The following is a 20,488-nucleotide window of genomic DNA, read 5'->3' on the forward strand; positions in this document are numbered from 1 at the left end:
TTTGAAGTTACAATGGGTTGGTATGGGAAGGGGGCATGCCTGGTAATGAATATCAAATATCTAAATACTGAATCAAGCAACTTAAAAACTCTCCGGGGTGCTCACAAAAGCCAGAGTAGACGTTAAAATGACCCCACACATGTTTGAAAGTGATATATCCTTTAAACAAGGCTAGCACTAAGACCCAGGGAATGCCTACCCTATCCTGTTCCTATGGTAAATATAGCCAGCTTACTGTGTGGCACAGAGGTTAGAGGCAGGCTGGAGCAGATTAACTAAACAACTCCTTCATTTCACAGGCTGGAGGAGATATGTACAATATCTTTATATATGATACATAAAGCATGTGTGTGACAGGTCATAGCCTATACAGGAATACTGTATATGCTTGGCAGGTGTGATGTGACTGTCTGGTAGAGTGAACACAGTGCATGTGAAGTTAGTGCTATAAGTATAGAACATAGACTGTAAAAAAGAATGGACAAAGTGCGCATGGAAATACTCTTAAACCTTGTGGGATAGACATTGAATTGAGTCCCTAGTGAGAGTAGCCATATATGAGGGGGAAACAATGTAGGCTATTTTAAATAGACATTTCTTTTTTCTTTTTGGCTTTTTCTGCCTTTATTTTGATAGTATAGTAGTACAATACGACAGCTGAGAGGGAGACACTGTAAGATCAAGAGAGTAGCATTGGATTCTAGACCAAAAGACACTCGTACATAGGGGTCCAGAGTTGGCTGTCTCAGTCACATCAGCGGACAGCTCACATTATAGTCGCTTCGGGACCACCATGCTGCAGCTGTGCAAGGTCAGTGGTGTAAAGTAACTTAGTACATTTACTCAAGTAGCCTACTGTACTTAGGTACAATTTTCTTTTTTTTTTTTACTTTACTGGAGTAGGCTAGGCTCATTTTCAGTAGCCTACTTTTACTTCTACTCCATGCATCTCAGAGGCAAATATTGTACTTTTACGCCACCACAATTATTTGAAAACTTTAAAGTTACTTTGTAGATTTTGATTATTATTACAAAACATACATTAACCACTTCAGCCTTATATACATTTCGGCCATTTGAAAATGGCCCGATCTACAAGCTCACAGGCATTGTGAGCTTGTACAGAAGATCTGATACTTTCAAAAGATTGGTATACATTGTACTGTAGGCTATACATTTGAAAACATGTGAAACGGGACATTCTGCACAATGAGTACTTTCTACCTTAAGTACATTTTGATACCAACACTTTTGTACTTTTACTCAAGTAAATTTAGAATTCCAGACTTTGACTTTGTGTATTGTGTATTGCTACATTGTATTGATGTAGAAAACGACAGTATCGATACTTTTACTTAAGTAAAAACATGACGCGAGTACTTTCCCCCACCACCACCACCGCTGTGCACAAAAAGGTGACCAAGCACCTGTTCATCAGCAACGCTCGCTCGGCCTGCAGTGACGAGCTCCTCCAGCAGGAGGCGGTGACGCTCTGCATCAACGTCTCCAAGCAGCAGCCGTTCCCCGCATCAGCATCATCAACATCATCATCTTCATCTTCATCATCCGTGGTCAGGACGCTTCGGATCCCCGTCTACGACGACCCCAACGAGGACCTGTACCGCCACTTCGACCGCTCCGCCGACGCCATCCAGAAGGAGGTGTATATCTGTCTGTATTCTTTTTAATGTCACCATGATTTGAGTATAGCCTGGGGATCGATCATTTGAAACAAGCCGTTCGCTTTTATGGGCTTTTATGACCTTGTATTGTAAACCAGTGGGTTTCAACCTTTTTTTTTCAAGCCAAGGACCCCTAAATTGATATACATTTTTGGCCGCAGACCCCCATCTGAAAATATTTTGTTCCAGGGACCCCCCCAGAAGCAAAGATAATGTGTTAAAAATGGTTCGCTTCAAAAAAATATATATATTCAAAGATGTGCACACATTTTCAAGATTTTTCAAAAATAGCAGATCTACAAGCTCATAGTGCGGCACTCGGTGCCACACTATGAGCTTGTAATGAGCTTGTAATGATTGTGATGTTAAAGGAGGAGTTCACCCAAAAAATGACTTATTTTCTATCAATTGCACACCCCGCCATGAAGCCTTGCATTCATGGATTTATTTTTGTTTTTGTGGCATTCCTAAACCAATAATTTGATGACCGGGTGTGTATCCGGTAGGAGACACAAATAATCTACTTTGTGTCTCCTCCTACCTAGGAGATGGGAATCAAATTATTGTCTTAGGAATGCCACAAAAATAAATCCATGGATTCAAGGCTTCATGGGGTGTGCAATTGATAGAAAGTCATTTTTGGGGTGAAATCCTCCTTTAACTAATTTAGCTGGCGACCCCCCCCCCCCCCCTCCCCCCCTCCCCCCAAGGACCACTTGTTGAGAACCACCGTTGTTAAACTAGTAGCCTACTTCCATGTGCAACTTTTTCTCCCATGTCTTTCTAACTAAAGTATTTTTCAATCAATCACTCTCAGGCGGTGCGCGGCGGCCACAGCGTGGTGTACTGCAAGAACGGCCGCAGCCGCTCCGCCACCGTGTGCGTGGCCTATCTCATGAAGCACCGCCAGATGTCGCTCAAGGACGCTTTGCAGGTAGGGTGGGTGGGAGAGACTCATGAGAGCTCTGGTGGTGGTGGTCCAGGCCCAAGGGACCCCCATCATGCAAATAGCTGCTGTCTTATGATCAGTGGTGGAAGACGAAGTAGTCTACTCAGATGTTCTACTTTAAGTATATAAAGTAGAAATAAATATCTGGTAGGACAGATACATGTAATGGCATCAAAATATACAGGAGTAGGCTACCAAATGAAGACATAGCCTACTCACCAACGTCACCGTGAGGACTGGCCTATTTGCAGTGGTGGAAAAAGTACCCTCATGTTTTACTTAAGTAAAAGTATCAATACTGCAATGTAGCAATACTCTGTACAAGTAAAAGTCAGGAATTGAAAACATGCTTTAAGAGTACAAAAGTATTGGTATCAAAATGTACTGCGATGCGACGCATTGTGAGCTTGTAAATCGGCTATTTTCAAATGGCTGAAATGTATATAGGGGCTGAAGTGGTTAATGTATGTTTTGTAATAATAAACTAAATCTACAAAAGTAACAAGTAACTAGTTTTCAAATAATTGTAGTGGAGTAAAAGTAAAGTATTTGTCTCTGAGATGTAGTGGAGTAGAAGTAAAAGTATTGAAAATTGGAAATACTCCAGTAAAGTAAAACCATACCTCACAATTGTACATAAGTACAGTACTTGAGTACATGCACTTAGTTACTTTACACCACTGCTTGTAGGCCTATAGTGCTCTCAGCTCTGGTGGTCCAGGCAGGGACCCCCATGCAAATAGCTGCTGTCTGATGATCAGGGCAGTGGAGGAAGAAGAAGTAGTCTACTCAGATTTTATACTTTAAGTGAATGAAGGCTATTTAATGTAGAAATACCATATTTCAAGTAAAAGTACTGTATTCAAAATGTTACTTGAGTAAAGGGACAGATGCATGTATTGGCATCAAAATGTACAGTACCAAAAGAAAACATAGGCTACTCAACATGCAGACTGGCCAATTTGACATAGTAATACATCAACTAAACCTGTCAAAAAGCTGTTGTGTAGTCAAAAGTACAATGTTGCCTTTGAAATGTGGTAGAGTAGAAGTATCGAGAAATTGAAATATCCAATAAAAAGCACATCAGAACTGATCTTAAGTAAATACTATTCTGAGCAAATTGAGCCAAGTAAAAAAAAGCTTTCAAATACGCTGCCCCCTTTGCATGGAACACCTTTCAGAAAGACTTGCTATTTTATTTGTTTGCCTTACATTGCCTCTTTTATTCAGGAGGCTATGTATTGTAGAGTATATTGGTTTTACTGTGCCAAGAGGGCACCTGGCCAGGTCCCTCTCGTAAAAGAAAGCATTGCATATCTCAGTGAGGTATACCTGGTAAATAAAGATTGAATAAATATATGAAATGGGCCATTCTGCATAATGAGTACTTTTACTTTTGGTACTTTAAGTATATTTTGATCCCAATAGTTTTGTACTTTTACTCAAGTACATTTTTTGTACCGGACCTTTATTTTTAACAGAGTGTTCCAAGATTGTGGTATTGATACTTTTACTGGAGTAAAAAAATGTGAGTACTTCGTCCACCACTGCTGAAAACTCACTGGCTTAGAAAGCCTGTGCTGTAATGCTGCAAAGTCATAGTTTGGATCTCAATGACAGTCATATATCCTGACACAAGGTGTCCTCAATAATGAACATACCCGCTGGCTGCTGACTCATCATGTATCTGGAGGCGGGCCTCTGCTGACGTACAGATGTAGGCTACAGTAAGACCACGATAAGGGCATCTGCAGCTAACATCAAAGCTTGAAGTAGTTTAAGAAAATCAACACTATTTGATAGACGTGTACTTTACCCAGTAAAACCGGTGTTAATTTAACTCCAAGACAGACAGACAGACAGACAGACAGACAGACAGAGGATGAAACAAAGATATAGTCAGTTATAAGGGAACAGGTAGGCTATAGCACAAGTGGAACACTAGTTAAAATAAGATAACAAGTTAGATATGAATAAATATAGAGATACCGGTATAATGCACAATCAATCACCAGTAGTGATGTGCATGTGCATGAGTATGTGCAAGACGGGTCCATTTGGTTCCGTTTGTACACTCTCGAACACATCATGTACTATTGTGAAGACCAGGGCCGTGCTTAGGGATCAGGAGGCCCTCAATTTTTAAGGGTCGCAAGTAACAAAAAAACAATAGACACACAATAGTCTGCACTGCAGACTATTGTGTCTACTGTTGTTTTTTTCACCCCATAAGTGAAGAGTGGGCAGGTGCCCTCTCTGTTTCTATGGGCATGACACCATTGGTAGTGGTAGTAGTAATAACTCAATGTACTGTCCCTTCCTGTTTCAGAAAGTGAAGACGGCTCGTCATGTGATCGACCCCAACCCTGGCTTCATGGCTCAGCTGGAGAGATACGAACAAGAGCTGAAAAAGAGACGCAGATAGGATTCAGCACCCAACCAGTAGATCCACAGAGATTACTGCTTGGATGTTCCTCCCCTGTAGAGACAATCTTACTAAACCTTCTTTTCCAACATGTGAGCTCACCCAAAGCCTTCAAACCCTACTACACGATGTCCGTGTTAAAGGACCTGAAAAACAAGATGGGGGCTCGCAACTCACTTTTAAATGCTCCAATTGTATTCACAGCACAGCAGCAATGATACGACGTTTCGACCTTGCAGGCTTTTTCCATGTAAAAAATACCTCCCATGTTGTTCTCCTCAATCTGTGCTCTTCACCTCCATAAAGGAATCAGCTTTTCATCTAGGTGCTTAAAGAGAAGGTTGACGGTGTTTGCAAGCACATATCTGGGTTCCTCTTACCTGCGCGAGTGTACAAAGAAATGGCATTTTCTTTGGTTTGACCTTGTCACGCCAAGATGCAGCACAGTACCAGTACCGTTACATAAAAATAGGCGCCTTTTTACCTTAAAGCCTATGAAAAATGACTAAAAGGTGACCGCATACTGCAACAGGGGCCACCTCTAAAAGGTGCTGGTCATTGTGCTTTTCTTTTTTGGCAGAGCTGAGCGCATTCAAAAGTTGAGAGAATAGTTTAACTTTTTAAGAAAGGCACATACTGTACATGACGTGGGCTGCTTTTTAACAGCTGACCAATCATTCAAATTGTCCCTTTAATAGCCCGGAGTAAAGCTTTTAAACCAGCTTAGTCCAGATGGACCTCCTGGACGGTTGTGATATGCAGATATATGTAGGTGGAGGACGTCTTTCACTTTCAGAAAAAGCACTCCGGGCAGAACTTTGTCTTCCTAACAAGGGGACAGTGGGAACACACCGTGACACAGCATAAATGAAGGGAGAGAAACGTAATACAGTACATACTGTAGGGTAGAAGATCTTGACCTTTGCCTTGACAAAATGATTCATCATTCTCTGATGACCAAGAGGGTTTCTTTTTCCTCATACCACAGAATTGACTTCACCGCAGCTGTTTGTCATTGTCTTTTTATCCCTCTCCTTGCCTTTCAGAGTAATTGCTGTGCTGTAACGGTAGCGGTGTCAGCTTTTACCTCTGCGTAGAAGCACCTTTACAGAATGACGACGCGTTTAGGCAGAACACTGTGGAGCCATTAGCATTATTCGTTTTGACGTTCAGCCCGGGTTCTGTTTGCAGCGTCTAGGACGACGCAACGCTATGATGGGGGGATCAACCACACGTTTTTTTCATTTTAAAACATTATAGTTTAGATATCGTCACCTTATTAAACTAATGGCCTAAGTCATTTTTTCAAGGTTTTCAGGAAAAATAAAAAACTGATCCAGAACAAAACGATATGATATTTCTTAATCATTTCACCCAAAATGTTTATAACAAATTATGACTATTTAAATAGAAATAACACTGTCTGTCAGTTATGTAACATAAGAGATTGAAATAGGTTTAAATAGGATTAAATCTGACTTAGGCCAAAATAAAAAGCAAAACAAATTACAAAATGGCCTAAATCAGTAAATAATTTGGCTTAAGTCACAAAAACATGTGACTTAGGCCAAACAAAAGGCCAATTTTTCCTAAGTCACACTAGGGAGTTAGGCCATTACACTAAAAGGGGCGTGAACAGCATGATCCTTTTCAATTAGGAGTTGGGCCATTTTACCAGAGGTGGCCAGTGTCATGAGGACCTGACTTAGGCAAAAATATCATTTCCTCAAAAAATTACTTAGGCCATTAGTTTAATAAGGTGACGATATGAAGAGTTTAATTCAATTACAAGTCACACACCCCAACTGCTTCTCTGACAAAAGCAATCACTGGTCTCAATGTAGTTGATGAAAGAGATGTCTGCATAGAACCTAAAGAAGTCGTCAAACTCTCAAACAACAAACTGCATTTTTTGTGCTCTATTTTTTTTTCCAAAACAGAGAAAAGCATTGCTTTGGAATGAGGTCCTTAAAATGCTAGATTGATGCCATTAAAGCAGCTATGGGTGAACTTGATCTACTATCCATGTATTGGTATACGCAATAGCGTATAGCGCATACATACACATACTGTATGTACAAAGAGCCATCAAATATCTAAAACCCCTGTTAGATAAATGCATAGAATAGCTACTACAGCAATAAGTTGTACTCAGGTAAATACTAGTACACAAGCCATCAGATACAGCTTAATGATATAATAGTGGTAGATCCATATACAAGTTTGGTTTCGACTAGACTTATTCAGATTATGTGTATCTATAGCTCAAGGTACACACAGATTTATAAAGTCCAATGACGTAATCTGCTTGGCGTACATATTTCTGTCATTTCATTTTTAGCACACATGGAGCAGAGCACTGACCACAGTGGCCGACCAGGAAATATGGTTTAGAAAAAAATCACGATAGTCTTTGCCTTTGAATTAGTTTGTCTCTTACTGTGGGCAGATACATTTAGGCCGCATACTGTGAAATATGAGCTTACTTTTAGAGTTTACAAAGCCAGCTGATAACCTATTCTAGTTACAATAGATCAATAAGCTTCCACTGATTTGCGTCATATGTCTTCAGCATAATGTGTAAACACAGGCCTTACCTTCTGCTGCTGTTGTGCAGTGATTTGAATGTTTATAGTAATGTACCTAGGGCTGGGCAATATATAGATATTATATTGATATTGTGATATGAGACTAGATATCATCTGGGATTTTGGACATCGTAATATTGTGATATGGCATAAGTGTTGTATTTTCCTGGTTATAATCACTTGAGTTTTATTTTATAATGAAATAAAAAGGTTTCATGTTATCGTCGTCACAATAGTGATAAGATATTTGGTCAAAATCAAGGTGATATTTGATTTAGTTCATATCGCCCAGCCCTATAACATTAAACCACTGAATAACCATCAGAAAAGAACCTCACATTTTTACATGAAAGAGTTTAAGAACCAAGCTTGCTAAGCTTGAAGAGGCAAGCATAAGCTAACAGTATGAATATAGACTAAACATAGATACACATGAATAACCATGGGTTACTGTCTGACCAGGTCTCTTGAGAATGAGACATCTGGTGTCAATGAGATTACCTCTATGAATAAAGGTAAAATAAATCAATTTTAAAAAAAAATGTCATAATTTAACCAGCCTGTCCACCTGTTGAATCATTACAGACAATGTTTTAAGAATGAATACGTTTGTGGGGCTAACAGGCATAAAGGCCTGATAGCATCACAGTATATTTAGTGTGTATCTATGGATTAACTGTATTCATTACTGGCCTTTCCTTCTTGAAAATAGGTGGTGCTAAAGGTGATTTGCATTTCAGGGCTTTATAAGAACAATATCATTATTATGTTGTGGACAAAAACAGATGTTATTTTCTCAATTGTATGTCTTGAAATACAATCAAATAAAGGTTGTGTGTCCATTAGTATGTTTATTTCTTTCTTATTGTTTGTGTGCGTGTGTGTGTGTGTGTGTGTGTGTGTGTGTGTGTGTGTGTGTGTGTGTGTGTGTGTGTGTGTGTGTGTGTGTGTGTGTGTGTGGGTGTGGTGGGGGGGGGGGGACTTGACTGGCTAAGGCTTATTCTGCATTCACACTGCTAGCAAACATTACTTCATTTGCAGTATATATTGGCCATTTAACTCATGCTTTTATTTAGAGTGACTGAAAATTATACAGGTGCAGTCCTAGAGTCTGTGTTGCTCCTCACACCCACCCGGAACAGCTTTATGCCATTTTGGGGCAAGAAAGATAATATTAGTGCAAGAATAGTCTGGCAGCTCTGTACACTATTCTGAATCATTAACCTACAGTATATGATTAAAACACTACTAAGTGCATTAAAACAGATGCACAGTTGTATCGTGGCATAGGGTGGCACTGGAGGAAATGTCAAAGGCTCACAAGAATTCAGGCTCACAGAAGAATTGAATTTGAGGATTTGGCCTAAGGGTGGCACACTAGAGGCCATGCAGTCATTAAAATCAGTATCCTCAGTAGACCTTGAACATGCTCAGCTAATTCCATGAAAATCTCGAAAGTAGTTTCCAAGATATGTGAATCTCTTTGTGATGATGATGGAATAAAGACAGCATTAACAGGAAAGAAAAACAGACATACCTTTTAGAGAGTAATTGTTTTAATTAGAAAACTGTTTTACATCTCTATCGTGTAGGAGGCCTTTTCCTAAGTTGCTCCTGGGACTGGTGAGATCAAACAGGGAGAAGGTGTAGAAAATGGCTAGGATGTGTGTGAGGGCTTCTTAGTGCAGCGGTTCGCAACCTTTTTAAATGGAAGGCCCCCCAGTTTGATATGCATTAGCCCACGGACCCCCATTTGATATAATTTCTTATCTCTGGGACTGCGATCTAGTTACTGTAAAATCCTTGTTAATTTAACTCTGAGAGTGTACAAATGCAACCAAACCATTTAGCTGGACGACCCCGGACTTTGAAGACCAGGCCCTTAGTGCATTGTTTCTCAAATGGGGGTACATGTACCCCAAGGGGCACCTAGAGTTACTACAGGGGATATGTCATGAGAGAAGGTGGTACGAATGTATTTTACTGCTCTGTTTAAAGATACAATGGTGACATACTTTAAGTGAACCAGCTGAGCTTTAAAGTGTTAACCCAGTTAGACCCGAGGCCGATTCTAAAAAGGCCTTCCAAATGCCTTCGAAAATATTCAAGCTTCCCGAATTGAAGCAAAACGTATTTGCGCATTATTTGAACATATTGACATCAAAACTGGACTTACTGAAATGTTATGGCCACAATTTAAAATAAATCTGCTCAAGAATTGCAACACTCCATTTCTTTGTGATGCTATATTCTTCAAAACGTGGGTTATAATCAATCATTCATTCATCTATTGCAGTTTTCTAAGCAAAACGTTCGGGTGAAGCCAAAACATTTGAGACCCAGTTAGAAAACCGGTTGGGGTCTGGATGTCTTGTCCCAGTCTTCGCGTATTTGATCGATCCAGTCGTTGTAGTTGGACACCTTGGTGTAGATGCCCAGCTTGTCTTTCTTGCCGCAGCCCTCGCCCCACGACACCAGGCCGACCAGGAACCACGTGTCTCCGTACAAAGTGACCATGGGGCCCCCGCTGTCCCCTTTGCAGGCGTCCACAGCCTGGCCGAGGATGCCGGCGCACAGCACGTTGTCGGTGATGTTGTAGGTCATCGCGGTGGCGCACGTGCCGTGGTCGACCAGCGGGACCTTGATGACGTTGAGCGCCGAGCTGAACTTCCCGGTATCCTCGCCTTCCTCGCCCCAGCCGGTCACCACAGTGACCGTGCCGTTGAGGTGGAGCACGCGCTCGGCCATGCTGCGGCTCGGGAGGCACGCGGGGACGATGAAGTTGGAGAGCGGGGCGGGGGTGGCGAGGCGGAGCAAGGCGATGTCGTTGTCCACCTTGGTGCTGCTCATAGTGTAGTTGGGATGCTTGAAGATGCCGTTCTGATCGACCGCCAAGGTTTCCTCCGTTCCCTCAATCTTAAAGCGCTCGTAGTCACCTGCAGTAGTGATGGGTTTAAAAACACGAGGAGACATTATTATAGTCTCGCGTAGACAAAAGATCAGAGATTTCTGCTTATCGATATGCTGGGGAGCTCTAAGTTCAATGTATGGGCTATAGAACGGCAGAGAAAATCTCCACTGACCCTGACTAAACTAAACCAGAAAACCCGCTTTAAAGGCTAATCAAAACTAAAATTACATTTTTAACAACAAAAAAATATATTAAACTTGAATAACCCTGCTCCACAGGGAGTCCAGCATTCAGCGAAGCGCTGAGCCAGACGCCATCACCAGCTTGTCCAGCCTCGGCAGCATCCCTGTCAGTCACGCTGCCTCCCCAGCAGACTGCAGCATAAAATAAGACACTTGCGACAACCGATTGATTGGTAAAACACCTGCACCATCTGACAGCACACATCAAAGGACCTGAGCCGCCCTCAGCAGGAAAAGGAGCGTTGACAGCATCACCGCCAATCAGCCTGATTACAGACAACGATGGGCCGGTCTACACAGCAGCAGTGGTTTTCAACCTTTTTGGCTGGTGACCCCCAAAATAGACTTAGATCGAACCATATACACGCACTGAACAAGTGTGCGCACACAATACAAATTTTATGGCTGTCAATGTACATTTTCTTAAAGGGGTAGCTATTACACACGAACCATGCGTCAGAGATGACAATGCACACCTCTTATCCCACAGCTCCAGTATAGCCAGTGGCCCACATTCCTCCTCTATAAAAAACTCCACTAGTTTATCAAACCCGAGTCTACACCACTGTTTCTCATCGTCAGAGCCGAGGACCACCATTTGGACCACCAGAGGTCCAAATGGACATTATGGACCTGTAACTTCCATGGAACCAAACCATTCCAAATGATTCTATTTGGGTCGATTTGTGCTCTCTCAGAGTTAAATTAACACTTGTACAGTGTAGTTTGGGGTCCCAGAGATAAAATACATGGTCATTAGGGATAACTGGGGATCCTTGAGAATGAAAAAAGGTTGAACGGTTCCTCTCTGGTCTACAGAGAGGAAGTGAAACCCCTGACCATCGTGGTGCCAGGTTCCTCAGGGTTCGCATCAGCAAGAACCTAGGCTGGTCACACCACACGCCCACCAGACAACAGCTCTCCTTCCGCCGCAGACTGAAGCGGTTCGACTCAACTTCTATGTGTACCAAGGCTGTGTACCAAGTACTGTGTATTGAATACTGTATATACAGGTGTGTACACCTTACATGCAGGTACTGCATGTACACCTCAAACCACAAGAATATGGAAGTTGCCTGAAAAGAGGCACTGACTTGCAAGGAAGGCAGCAGAAAACAGGAAACCACAGGTAGGATGTGAGCCAAAGACAAAATGTAAGATTAATATCACTCCTCTATGACAGACGGAGTTTGGGAATTAATTTGAAGCTACATCAATCAATATGAAGCCTCTTTACTTTCTTATTTGTGTTTAGTAAATGCTTCTATTTGACTATCATGATATAGTCCGTCAGCAAGTCGGAGCGAGTATCTCACGCCATATGCTTGAAGGAGTAGTTCACCCAAACAATTACCTATTTTCTATCAACACCCCATGAAGCCTTGAATTCATGGACACCCACACATCACACTTACACCCACCCACACACACACACACACACACACACACAAACACACACACACACACACACACACACACACACACACACACACACACACACACACACACACACACACACACACACACACACACACACACACACACACACACACACACACACACACACACACACACACACACACACACACACATCTACATAGTTTCCAAGCCAAGAGGAAATCTACACACCATTGTTGGCTGGCGGGTGTTATTTGTATGATATCCCAGTTGCTAAATTATGTTTTTCTTTACCTTTTTAACCATGCAATGTCTTTTTTTATCAACTTAGAGAGATAGAACAGATAGAATACTTTAATTACAAATATAGCCCATATAACATGCAAAAGCATCAACAATGTCACAAAAAAGCTGAAGCTTGTTTCCATTGCGGCACATTTGCACACCTAAATCTAATATCTCTGCTGTCCGGCAGAAACCAGCTAACTCCAAAATGTTCCTTTTTCAGGAAATGAAAAAAAAAGTGTTTCAATGCATCACAATCATTTTGACCTTTTTATCCATTCATGTTGGCTATTGAAAAATAGCAGATCTACAAGCTCACAGCGCGACACTTTGTGCCGTGCTGCGAGCTTGTACATCTGCTATTTTTTTTAATATTAGAAAAATGTCGAAAATGTTTAGGACATTTTTTATATTTTTTATACAGCTCCACGGTCACTGCTATCATTTGCTGATCCTTCTTTTTCTAGCAGCCATTGATCACGACTGGCCACTAGCATCATCCTCACTGTATTCATATGATAGTTGCTCCACTCTCCTTCCTATAGGGCTTTATAATAATAGGCTGCACTTGAGCTCTACCAAATATAAATAGACATAAATGTACTCGTAAATAATGATGCACAACATATTATTTTTGATACAAACAATGCAGGTTACTTTCTAATAACATGAACGCATTGATTTATATCCCAAAAAGTTGCTGCAGATGAAGCCTTTTCAAGAGCAAACTGTAGCAGCAATAGTATAAATTGTGTGATGCATGACTTCCAATTTAGTGGACAGATGGTCATCATGATTTCCTCCCAACACAAAATCAATACTTGCAAGGGTCTCCTACTTTAGAAGGAATCCATATTCCTGAGCTGTTGGGCTTGTTTACATTTCAGCCATCTTGGATATTGACAAGATTATTTTGCAGTTACAACGGCTGGCCAGTGTGTAGCAGTGTATAGGGTGATGCTTTAGAGTCCACTGTGGTGGCTCATACAGTATATGCAACTCTGACAAACCTATTCTTATAAAAGAAAATGACTAATAGCTGTCCACTGTAGTGACCAGTATGCGTGAAAGGGTTCAAAGTAAAACATACATCTTCTCTTCTAGGGGTCCCTGGCACAAAACCTTTTCAGGTTAAATACATATCAATTTGGGGGTCCTTGGCATGAAACAGTTTGAGAAACCCTGGAGTAAAGAAACGTATACTGTAGCTCACCCAGTCGCACTTTGAAACGGAGGCTCTTCTCCAGACAGTGAGCTGCAGTCAGAACCCAGTTCTCATCTATCAGAACGCCTCCACAGTGGAACCTGCCTCTGGCATTCAGTAACAGAGCCTATTAAAACACACACACACACACACACACACACACACACACACACACACACACACACACACACACACACACACACACACACACACACACACACACACACACACACACACACACACACACACACACACACTCTATAATATGCTCACATGATGACGAGTACCGAGGCAACAGTTTTTTTTAATAAAGTGACATACTGTGAAGTTAGGTTTTACCTGCCAAGGGCTCTCCCCCTTCTTGCCCACCTCCCCTCCCACCATCCAGGGTAGCAGGCCTTCCACCGGCCCGTCGTATGACGTCCTGCTGATCAGAAGCTGACCACATGAGGAGCTTCCTGTACAGGAGATACAGACAGAAAGAGGGTGGCCACTTCAACTTGCCAACTCTCCGGAAAGAATATAGCTGAAGCTTTGAAAGTGCATCTCTCTACTGGCCATGGGGATGACTACACTGGTTGCTAAAAACAAAAAGTCCTATTTAGTCTAAGGAAATTATCCCCCAAACACAATTGGCCCGTGTTTGGGGGAGGGAAGCCGGGCGGGGAAGGTGTTATTTGTCACCACACGTAAAGTACTCCTGGGACGGCACCTGTCAGCGGGGAGTGTCGAGCGGGAGGAGGACGACGAAGGCTCTACGTCCTCCCGGTGCTGGCTCCTCACTGGCAGGTCAGCCAGTAGGTTAAAACAGCAGTGGCAAGCACTCTAAATGTAATCAGTTGAACCCTGCATTCGTATTCTGGTGAGCTTATACGGCAATTTTTGGTGAAGAGATTTGGCGTAAATGGAAAAAAGTTCATGTACTGTAACTCAGATCCGTTTGACTAAGGATAGAGGGTTTAAGTGGTTAAAAAAGAAAGAAAGACATTTAAGGCAATTGTCTCACCAATAGGGGCACAGGTTTTGCCATTGTCGTCGAGTCGGTAACCTTTGATGCAGTTGCAGGTGCGTCGGTGGCTGCCCTCGATCTCTGTACAGTCATGGTTGCAGTCACCGTTGTTAACAGAGCAGTTAGAGGTCATGCTGGCTGCAGAACACAAACAATACATTTTGGAAACCTTGTAGCCATACAGTATGTCCAAAACTGTTACTTCCCAGAAAAACTGGTAAGACGAGGTACGGCATTGATTTACGGAAAAGAAAAAAAACAAAACAGACACTCATATATGTTACACACGCACGCACGCGCGCACACACACACACACACACACACACACACACACACACACACACACACACACACACACACACACACACACACACACACACACACACACACACACACACACACACACTGTGATCATGGGACCTGTGTGACACCGGCACCGGCAACTAAGTGTAAATCAGGCATAACTCCAACCCCAACCTCTAAAAACCTCATCCTAAACTAACCCCCAACCTGGATCTTTTCCTAATTGTAGGCGTAACTCAAAAAGGATTTTGAATTTTCTTTTACACTTGTGGGGACATTTGGCCCTCACAAGTGTAGTAAATGCAGTGCTACTCACGCTGGTCACAGTATTTCCCCTCATAACCCGGGTCACAGCTGCAGGCATAATTCTGGTATTGATCAACACAGGTCCCATGAGCACAGCTGTTTGTAAGACATTGGTTCCCGTCTGAAACACAACGAGATCAATATGGTATTTTAAGTCAGTGGACTGGGTCCAACTGGTGGTCCGTGAGGGTATTGCAAGTGGGCGCCCAAATAATTTGCAAAACATTGTGATTTGAATGATAATAAAACATGAATATCCATTTTTTAAATGTTTCTTTCTTTAAAACCTTGAAGAAAAGAAGTTTTTTTTCATACCAATAAATAGGATCTATACTATCTATAAATATACTATGTTAGTTTCATTGATCCAACCCGCAGCCCACCCATCTGACCACTTAAAACCGCAGCCAAAAGGCTGCCGTGTTAAGTGTTCTGCATTTCAGTGTGTTTTTTCATACAAACAACTTTTTCTTACCTATGTAGCGGGTCCAGAACTCCAGCTGTGAATTCAAAATGTACAGTCAGTGAATCATTTCCTCCCTTTGAAGGATACCATTCCCTTACCAATCTTCTTTGCACCTTATGGTAAATACAAACTCATTTAACTACCCACGTAGGACCCCAAAAGGATAATGAAACCAGAAAAACTGGTTCCTCATATTATGGCCCCCTTTCCACCAAAAGAACTTTGGTTCTAGAACTGGTTCCATTGGATCAGTTGGATCCTTGGAACCGTGGTGGATTTGAACCCAGAAACTCTGTGGTAGTGGGTGGTGACTTTACCACTGCGCCACCCGAGCGCCATTAATCAAAAATAACTTTCTTATGACTTCAATTAAAGTGAGACAGTGAAAGCCTGGTAGGTCTTACTTAGCCTGGTAAACCCTCCCTCCGGAAATCTCATTTCCATTTGATTTCAGGAAGGAGTCTGGCATGAACGCCCATTCTGCAATATTGGGGAGTTTCCAGCGAAATCAGGACCTAACCGCGCCTATCAGCGTCGTCGCTCATCGTTCTGTGATTGACAGCTTACGTTGGCCAATCAGGTGGCGAGTTCGAGTGAGCCCGAATGAAGCCGAGTGCAGCCTGAGAGCCGCCGACAAAAGACGAACGGCAGCCATTGTTTTTTGTCCGAGTGCCGTCACTTCTTAGTTTCGTTCTTAAAACGGTCTCAAACTTCTTTTTTGAGGCACGGAATTTACTATTAACATATCGTTTGGATAGAATTTAGTTGTTTAACTTCATATATGTGGTCAATTAATCATGACAGAGCCTATTTAAAAATATAAATTTAGAGAACCGGCAGGGGCGGGGAGTGACACGCATGTATCCCAATAAGGCAACCTGTTTTCGGCATGGCCGTCCCAAAAGTCCCGTTGCGTCACATAGTCTGGAGCTCGTCAAAATGAACTGCTGATTGGCTGAAGGGGGAAAACGATCATTGGTTGAAGGGGTTGTCAGTCAACGGTATTACTCCCGCCCAACTCCAGCCCACAGACAATATTGCAGAATGAGCAATCATGCCAGACTCCTTCCTGAAATCAAATGGAAATGAGATTTCCGGAGGGAGGGTTTACCAGGCTAGGTCTTACTGTGGCCTCCCTGGTCTGGAAGATCTCCCTGGCTTCCTCGAAGTCACAGATCTCCTCATTACACTCCCGCTCCTGGTTCCCCGGTTTGAGCTCCTCCAGGAAGGAGTTGGCCCGCTTGGCCCTCAGCAGCGTGTGGGCCTCCGGTCGACTGGAGAACACTGGACACAGCCAGGAAGAAACAGTAACAAAGTACATTTACTTGAGTACTGTACATTTTCTACTGTAGGCCTATCTGTGCTTTACTTGAGTGTTTGTATTTGTGGATACCTAACCCTCGCTACATTTCAAAATACTGTACTTTTGACTCCACTACACTTCTAGGAACGGAAAAAGGACATTATGAATGAATTACTACTTAAAAGCCCTAGCTATTTCAAATATAGTGAAAATAGCATATTGACCAGCTGAAATCACGAAATCCCCATCTTATTTCGCTGCTTGTACCTGTATAAGTCAGTGACAAATAAACACTTATTTAATCTTGAAACACGTCTTAATTTAGAAAAAAATGTAAATTATTTTGATGTTGTCTTGTTGGGATTATTTGGTTCCCATTCTTTTTTCCCTTGATACCCCCTTTCTTACATCTGACACAAGCCGAGTCCCCCATACACCACGCACACATTGTGTCAATATGCGACACGTTGTGAACTTGTGGATCTGCTATTTTCACTATTTTGAAACTTTTTCTGTTGAAAAATAAATACAATTTGTTGATTAGTTTTGACAATAATAATGACGTAAAAATGCCCCCAAGAGGAGAGCCAGGACCCCAGTTTGGCTGAAACGCTGTGTCAAGGCATCAGGAGCTAAAGCAAAGAGAGGCCTTATATGAAACCCATGCAACAATGTGTTTCTGCATGGGTTTCTGCTTCCAGTTATGATTATTAACCACTCATGTATTTACCTCAGTGATTCTCAAACGTTTTAATTTCAAGGACCCCCAGTTTGATATGCATTAGGTCACAGACCCCTGTTTTAATCTCTTGGACCCCAATCCTCGGTGTTGATTTAACGCTGTGAGCGTACAAATGGAACCAAGTGGACCCTTACGGGTCCATATGTACGCTCCCAGAGTTCTCAATCCGTAAGGTTCCACTTGGACCCCTGGTGGTCCCCGGACCCGACGTCTAGAAACGGTGACTCACCTGACACGCTGCTAACAGACGTCCAGCACAGAAGCAGCACCACTGATGCACAGAGGACGAAGCCAGCCATGACATCAATCAAACCTGGCAGCCAGTGGGATATGTCCGAGAAGAAGGCATTAGGCAATCACATTTCTCTTCTACGTGTTTATATTTACAGAGAGTTTACAGTAAAGATGATTCATGGCTACATCTACAGTGAATCTGTTCCAGAAGGAGCGAGAGCATTTTCCGGCAGCATTTCTGTCAGCATAGTTTTACTGAGGTTAGGGTTAGGGTTAGGTTTAGGCATGGTTGTTACTGAGGTTAGGGTTAGGGTTAGGCATGGTTTTACTGAGGTTAGGGTTAGGGTTAGGTTTAGGCATGGTTTTACTGAGGTTAGGGTTAGGGTTAGGTTTAGGTTTAGGCATGTTTATTACCGAGGTTAGGGTTAGGGTTAGGTTTAGGTTTAGGCATGGTTTTACTGAGCTTGGGTTAGGTTTAGGCATGGTTTTACTGAGGTTAGGGTTAGGTTTAGGTATGGTTTGACTGAGGTTGGGTTAGGTTTAGGCATAGTTTTACTTAGGTTAGGGTTAGGTTTAGGCATGGTTTTACTGAGGTTATAGGGTTAGGTTTAGGCATGGACCATGGTTTTAATGAGGTTGGGTTAAGTTTAGGCATGGTTTTACTGAGGTTAGGGTTAGGGTTAGGTTTAGGCATGGACCATGGTTTTACTGAGTATAAAGTTAGGGTTAGGTTTACGCATAGTTTTACTGATCCTCTGATGATCTATAAAGGAGATCTCAATAATGGCTTAACTGTTGCTCAATTTAGCAGAATTGTTCCGTCTCAAATTTAGCTCAGAGTGATATAAAAGAGAGCTCTCAACATAATCTCATTTAAATCTCATTTACGTCTTTTAGATACATCTCAGCTTTGTCTCAGAACGACCTATGTTGATCTGTAAAAGAGATCTCAACATAATCTAATTTAAATCTCATTTTAGCCTTTTAGATACATTTCGGCGTTGTCTCAGAACGACCTCTGTTGGCCTGTAAAAGAGATCTCAACATAATCTAATTTAAATCTCATTTTAGCCTTTTAGATACATTTCAGCGTTGTCTCAGAACGACCTCTGTTGGCCTGTAAAAGAGATCTCAACATAATCTCATTTAAGATTGGCCACTTAATCTAGTTAATTAGATGCACTGTCCTAAACTCTTTGTATTGGTTATGCAGTTATTCCTTTTTTTTCCCCACCCAGATTTAGCAACTACATTGAATTTAGTACATCTGTTCCATGTTTACATCTACCGTAAGGCTGTTCCATGATTACTTTAACAGAAAAGTTGTTCCATGACATTTACAGAAATGAGTAGTGCTGGAAATCACACATATAAATGTAAATAAAATCATTTAAATGGAATGGAATGCAATGGAATTCAAATAAGCTCACCAGCAGCAACAGCAGCACAGGAGACAATTTTCACGCTTTCCTCAATCCTCCTTTTGTTTGACACTCGAGATGAAAACAAAAACGCTACATCAGAATCTGTGTCGTATGTGGAAAAGGCCTGAATCAACATACTGATGAAACATTTCTTGATTGTACATTGATAACCTCTGGCCAACGCAGTCCAAATCACAGACAGACTCACAAACACACACACACACACACACACACACACACACACACACACACACACACGCACGCGCACGCACACGCACGCGCACGCGCGCGCACACACACACACACACACACACACACACACACACACACACACACACACACACTATCCCCAATCCTCATTTGAAATCATGTAACCTTTTGACACGAGTTAATATAAATCAAGGTGCCATCTTCATGAAATTGGAACAGAAAAAACATTCACGTTACACCAGAACAATCAAGCATGTGATTTAAATATAGCTGCTGGGTACTTACATGTGGAGAGTCACGGCAGGGACTCAATCTGTTGCATGGGCTGTTTAATCTGAGTTAATGACTGACAGATGTTTACTGACAGTCCACAATCTGAACCCCTGCACTGTCTGTCAGCACTGTCTTCCCCCACACACACCTCCCCTTTAAGCTGTCCTAATTTAACATACCGGTACACCCGGGAACTTATCGCATGAACATGCATGTGTATCAACCACTTTACTGTAACTTCTGCTACACCTGATGTCAATACAGTGAGACATTAAGTGAATAAGCTGAAAGTTAATGATTGCTGATACTATTAAGAGATATTTGTTTGTCAATCAGCGTGTTCAACTTTTGGTACCCAGCATGGGCCAGGTTATTATGTGGGTGAAATAGGATATCCTTCTTCTGTCTCTCCCTATCCAACCCCCTCTCTCTCTCTCTCTCTCTCTCTCTCTCTCTCTCTCTCTCTCTCTCTCTCTCTCTCTCTCTCTCTCTCTCTCTCTCTCTCTCTCCCCTCCACACGCACACACGCAC

General features: G+C 42.1%; 2 protein-coding genes across 3 annotated transcripts; one reads left to right on the forward strand and one right to left on the reverse strand.

The window, feature by feature from the left end:
- The first annotated feature begins 266 nt into the window (after positions 1 to 266).
- Positions 267 to 8,408, forward strand: dusp28 (dual specificity phosphatase 28). Of its 2 annotated transcripts, XR_014600856.1 has the most exons (5): positions 267 to 811; positions 1,416 to 1,661; positions 2,500 to 2,616; positions 4,964 to 6,318; positions 6,819 to 8,408. XR_014600856.1 is itself a non-coding variant. In XM_084058508.1 (4 exons), the coding sequence occupies exons 1-4, from the start codon at positions 794 to 796 to the stop codon at positions 5,057 to 5,059; spliced, it is 477 nt and encodes a 158-aa protein (XP_083914634.1). In that variant the 5' UTR covers positions 267 to 793; the 3' UTR covers positions 5,060 to 6,335. The 2 variants fall into 2 exon arrangements, 1 of the variants encoding a protein (XP_083914634.1); XM_084058508.1 differs by lacking the exon at positions 6,819 to 8,408 and having other exon boundaries at positions 4,964 to 6,335.
- A 1,582-nt stretch (positions 8,409 to 9,990) lies between these two features.
- On the reverse strand, positions 9,991 to 18,115 carry proca (protein C (inactivator of coagulation factors Va and VIIIa), a; the record flags this gene model as incomplete). The annotated part of the gene is made up of 8 exons (XM_084056765.1): positions 9,991 to 10,583; positions 13,697 to 13,814; positions 14,027 to 14,145; positions 14,694 to 14,834; positions 15,316 to 15,426; positions 15,781 to 15,805; positions 16,898 to 17,055; positions 18,046 to 18,115. 8 exons carry the CDS (start codon positions 18,113 to 18,115, stop codon positions 9,991 to 9,993), a joined length of 1,335 nt encoding a protein of 444 aa, XP_083912891.1.
- Positions 18,116 to 20,488: the final 2,373 nt, after the last annotated feature.

Source organism: Gymnoscopelus microlampas (genome assembly GCF_963454915.1).
Source record: "Gymnoscopelus microlampas genome assembly, chromosome: 5".
Lineage (NCBI taxonomy): Eukaryota > Metazoa > Chordata > Actinopteri > Myctophiformes > Myctophidae > Gymnoscopelus > Gymnoscopelus microlampas.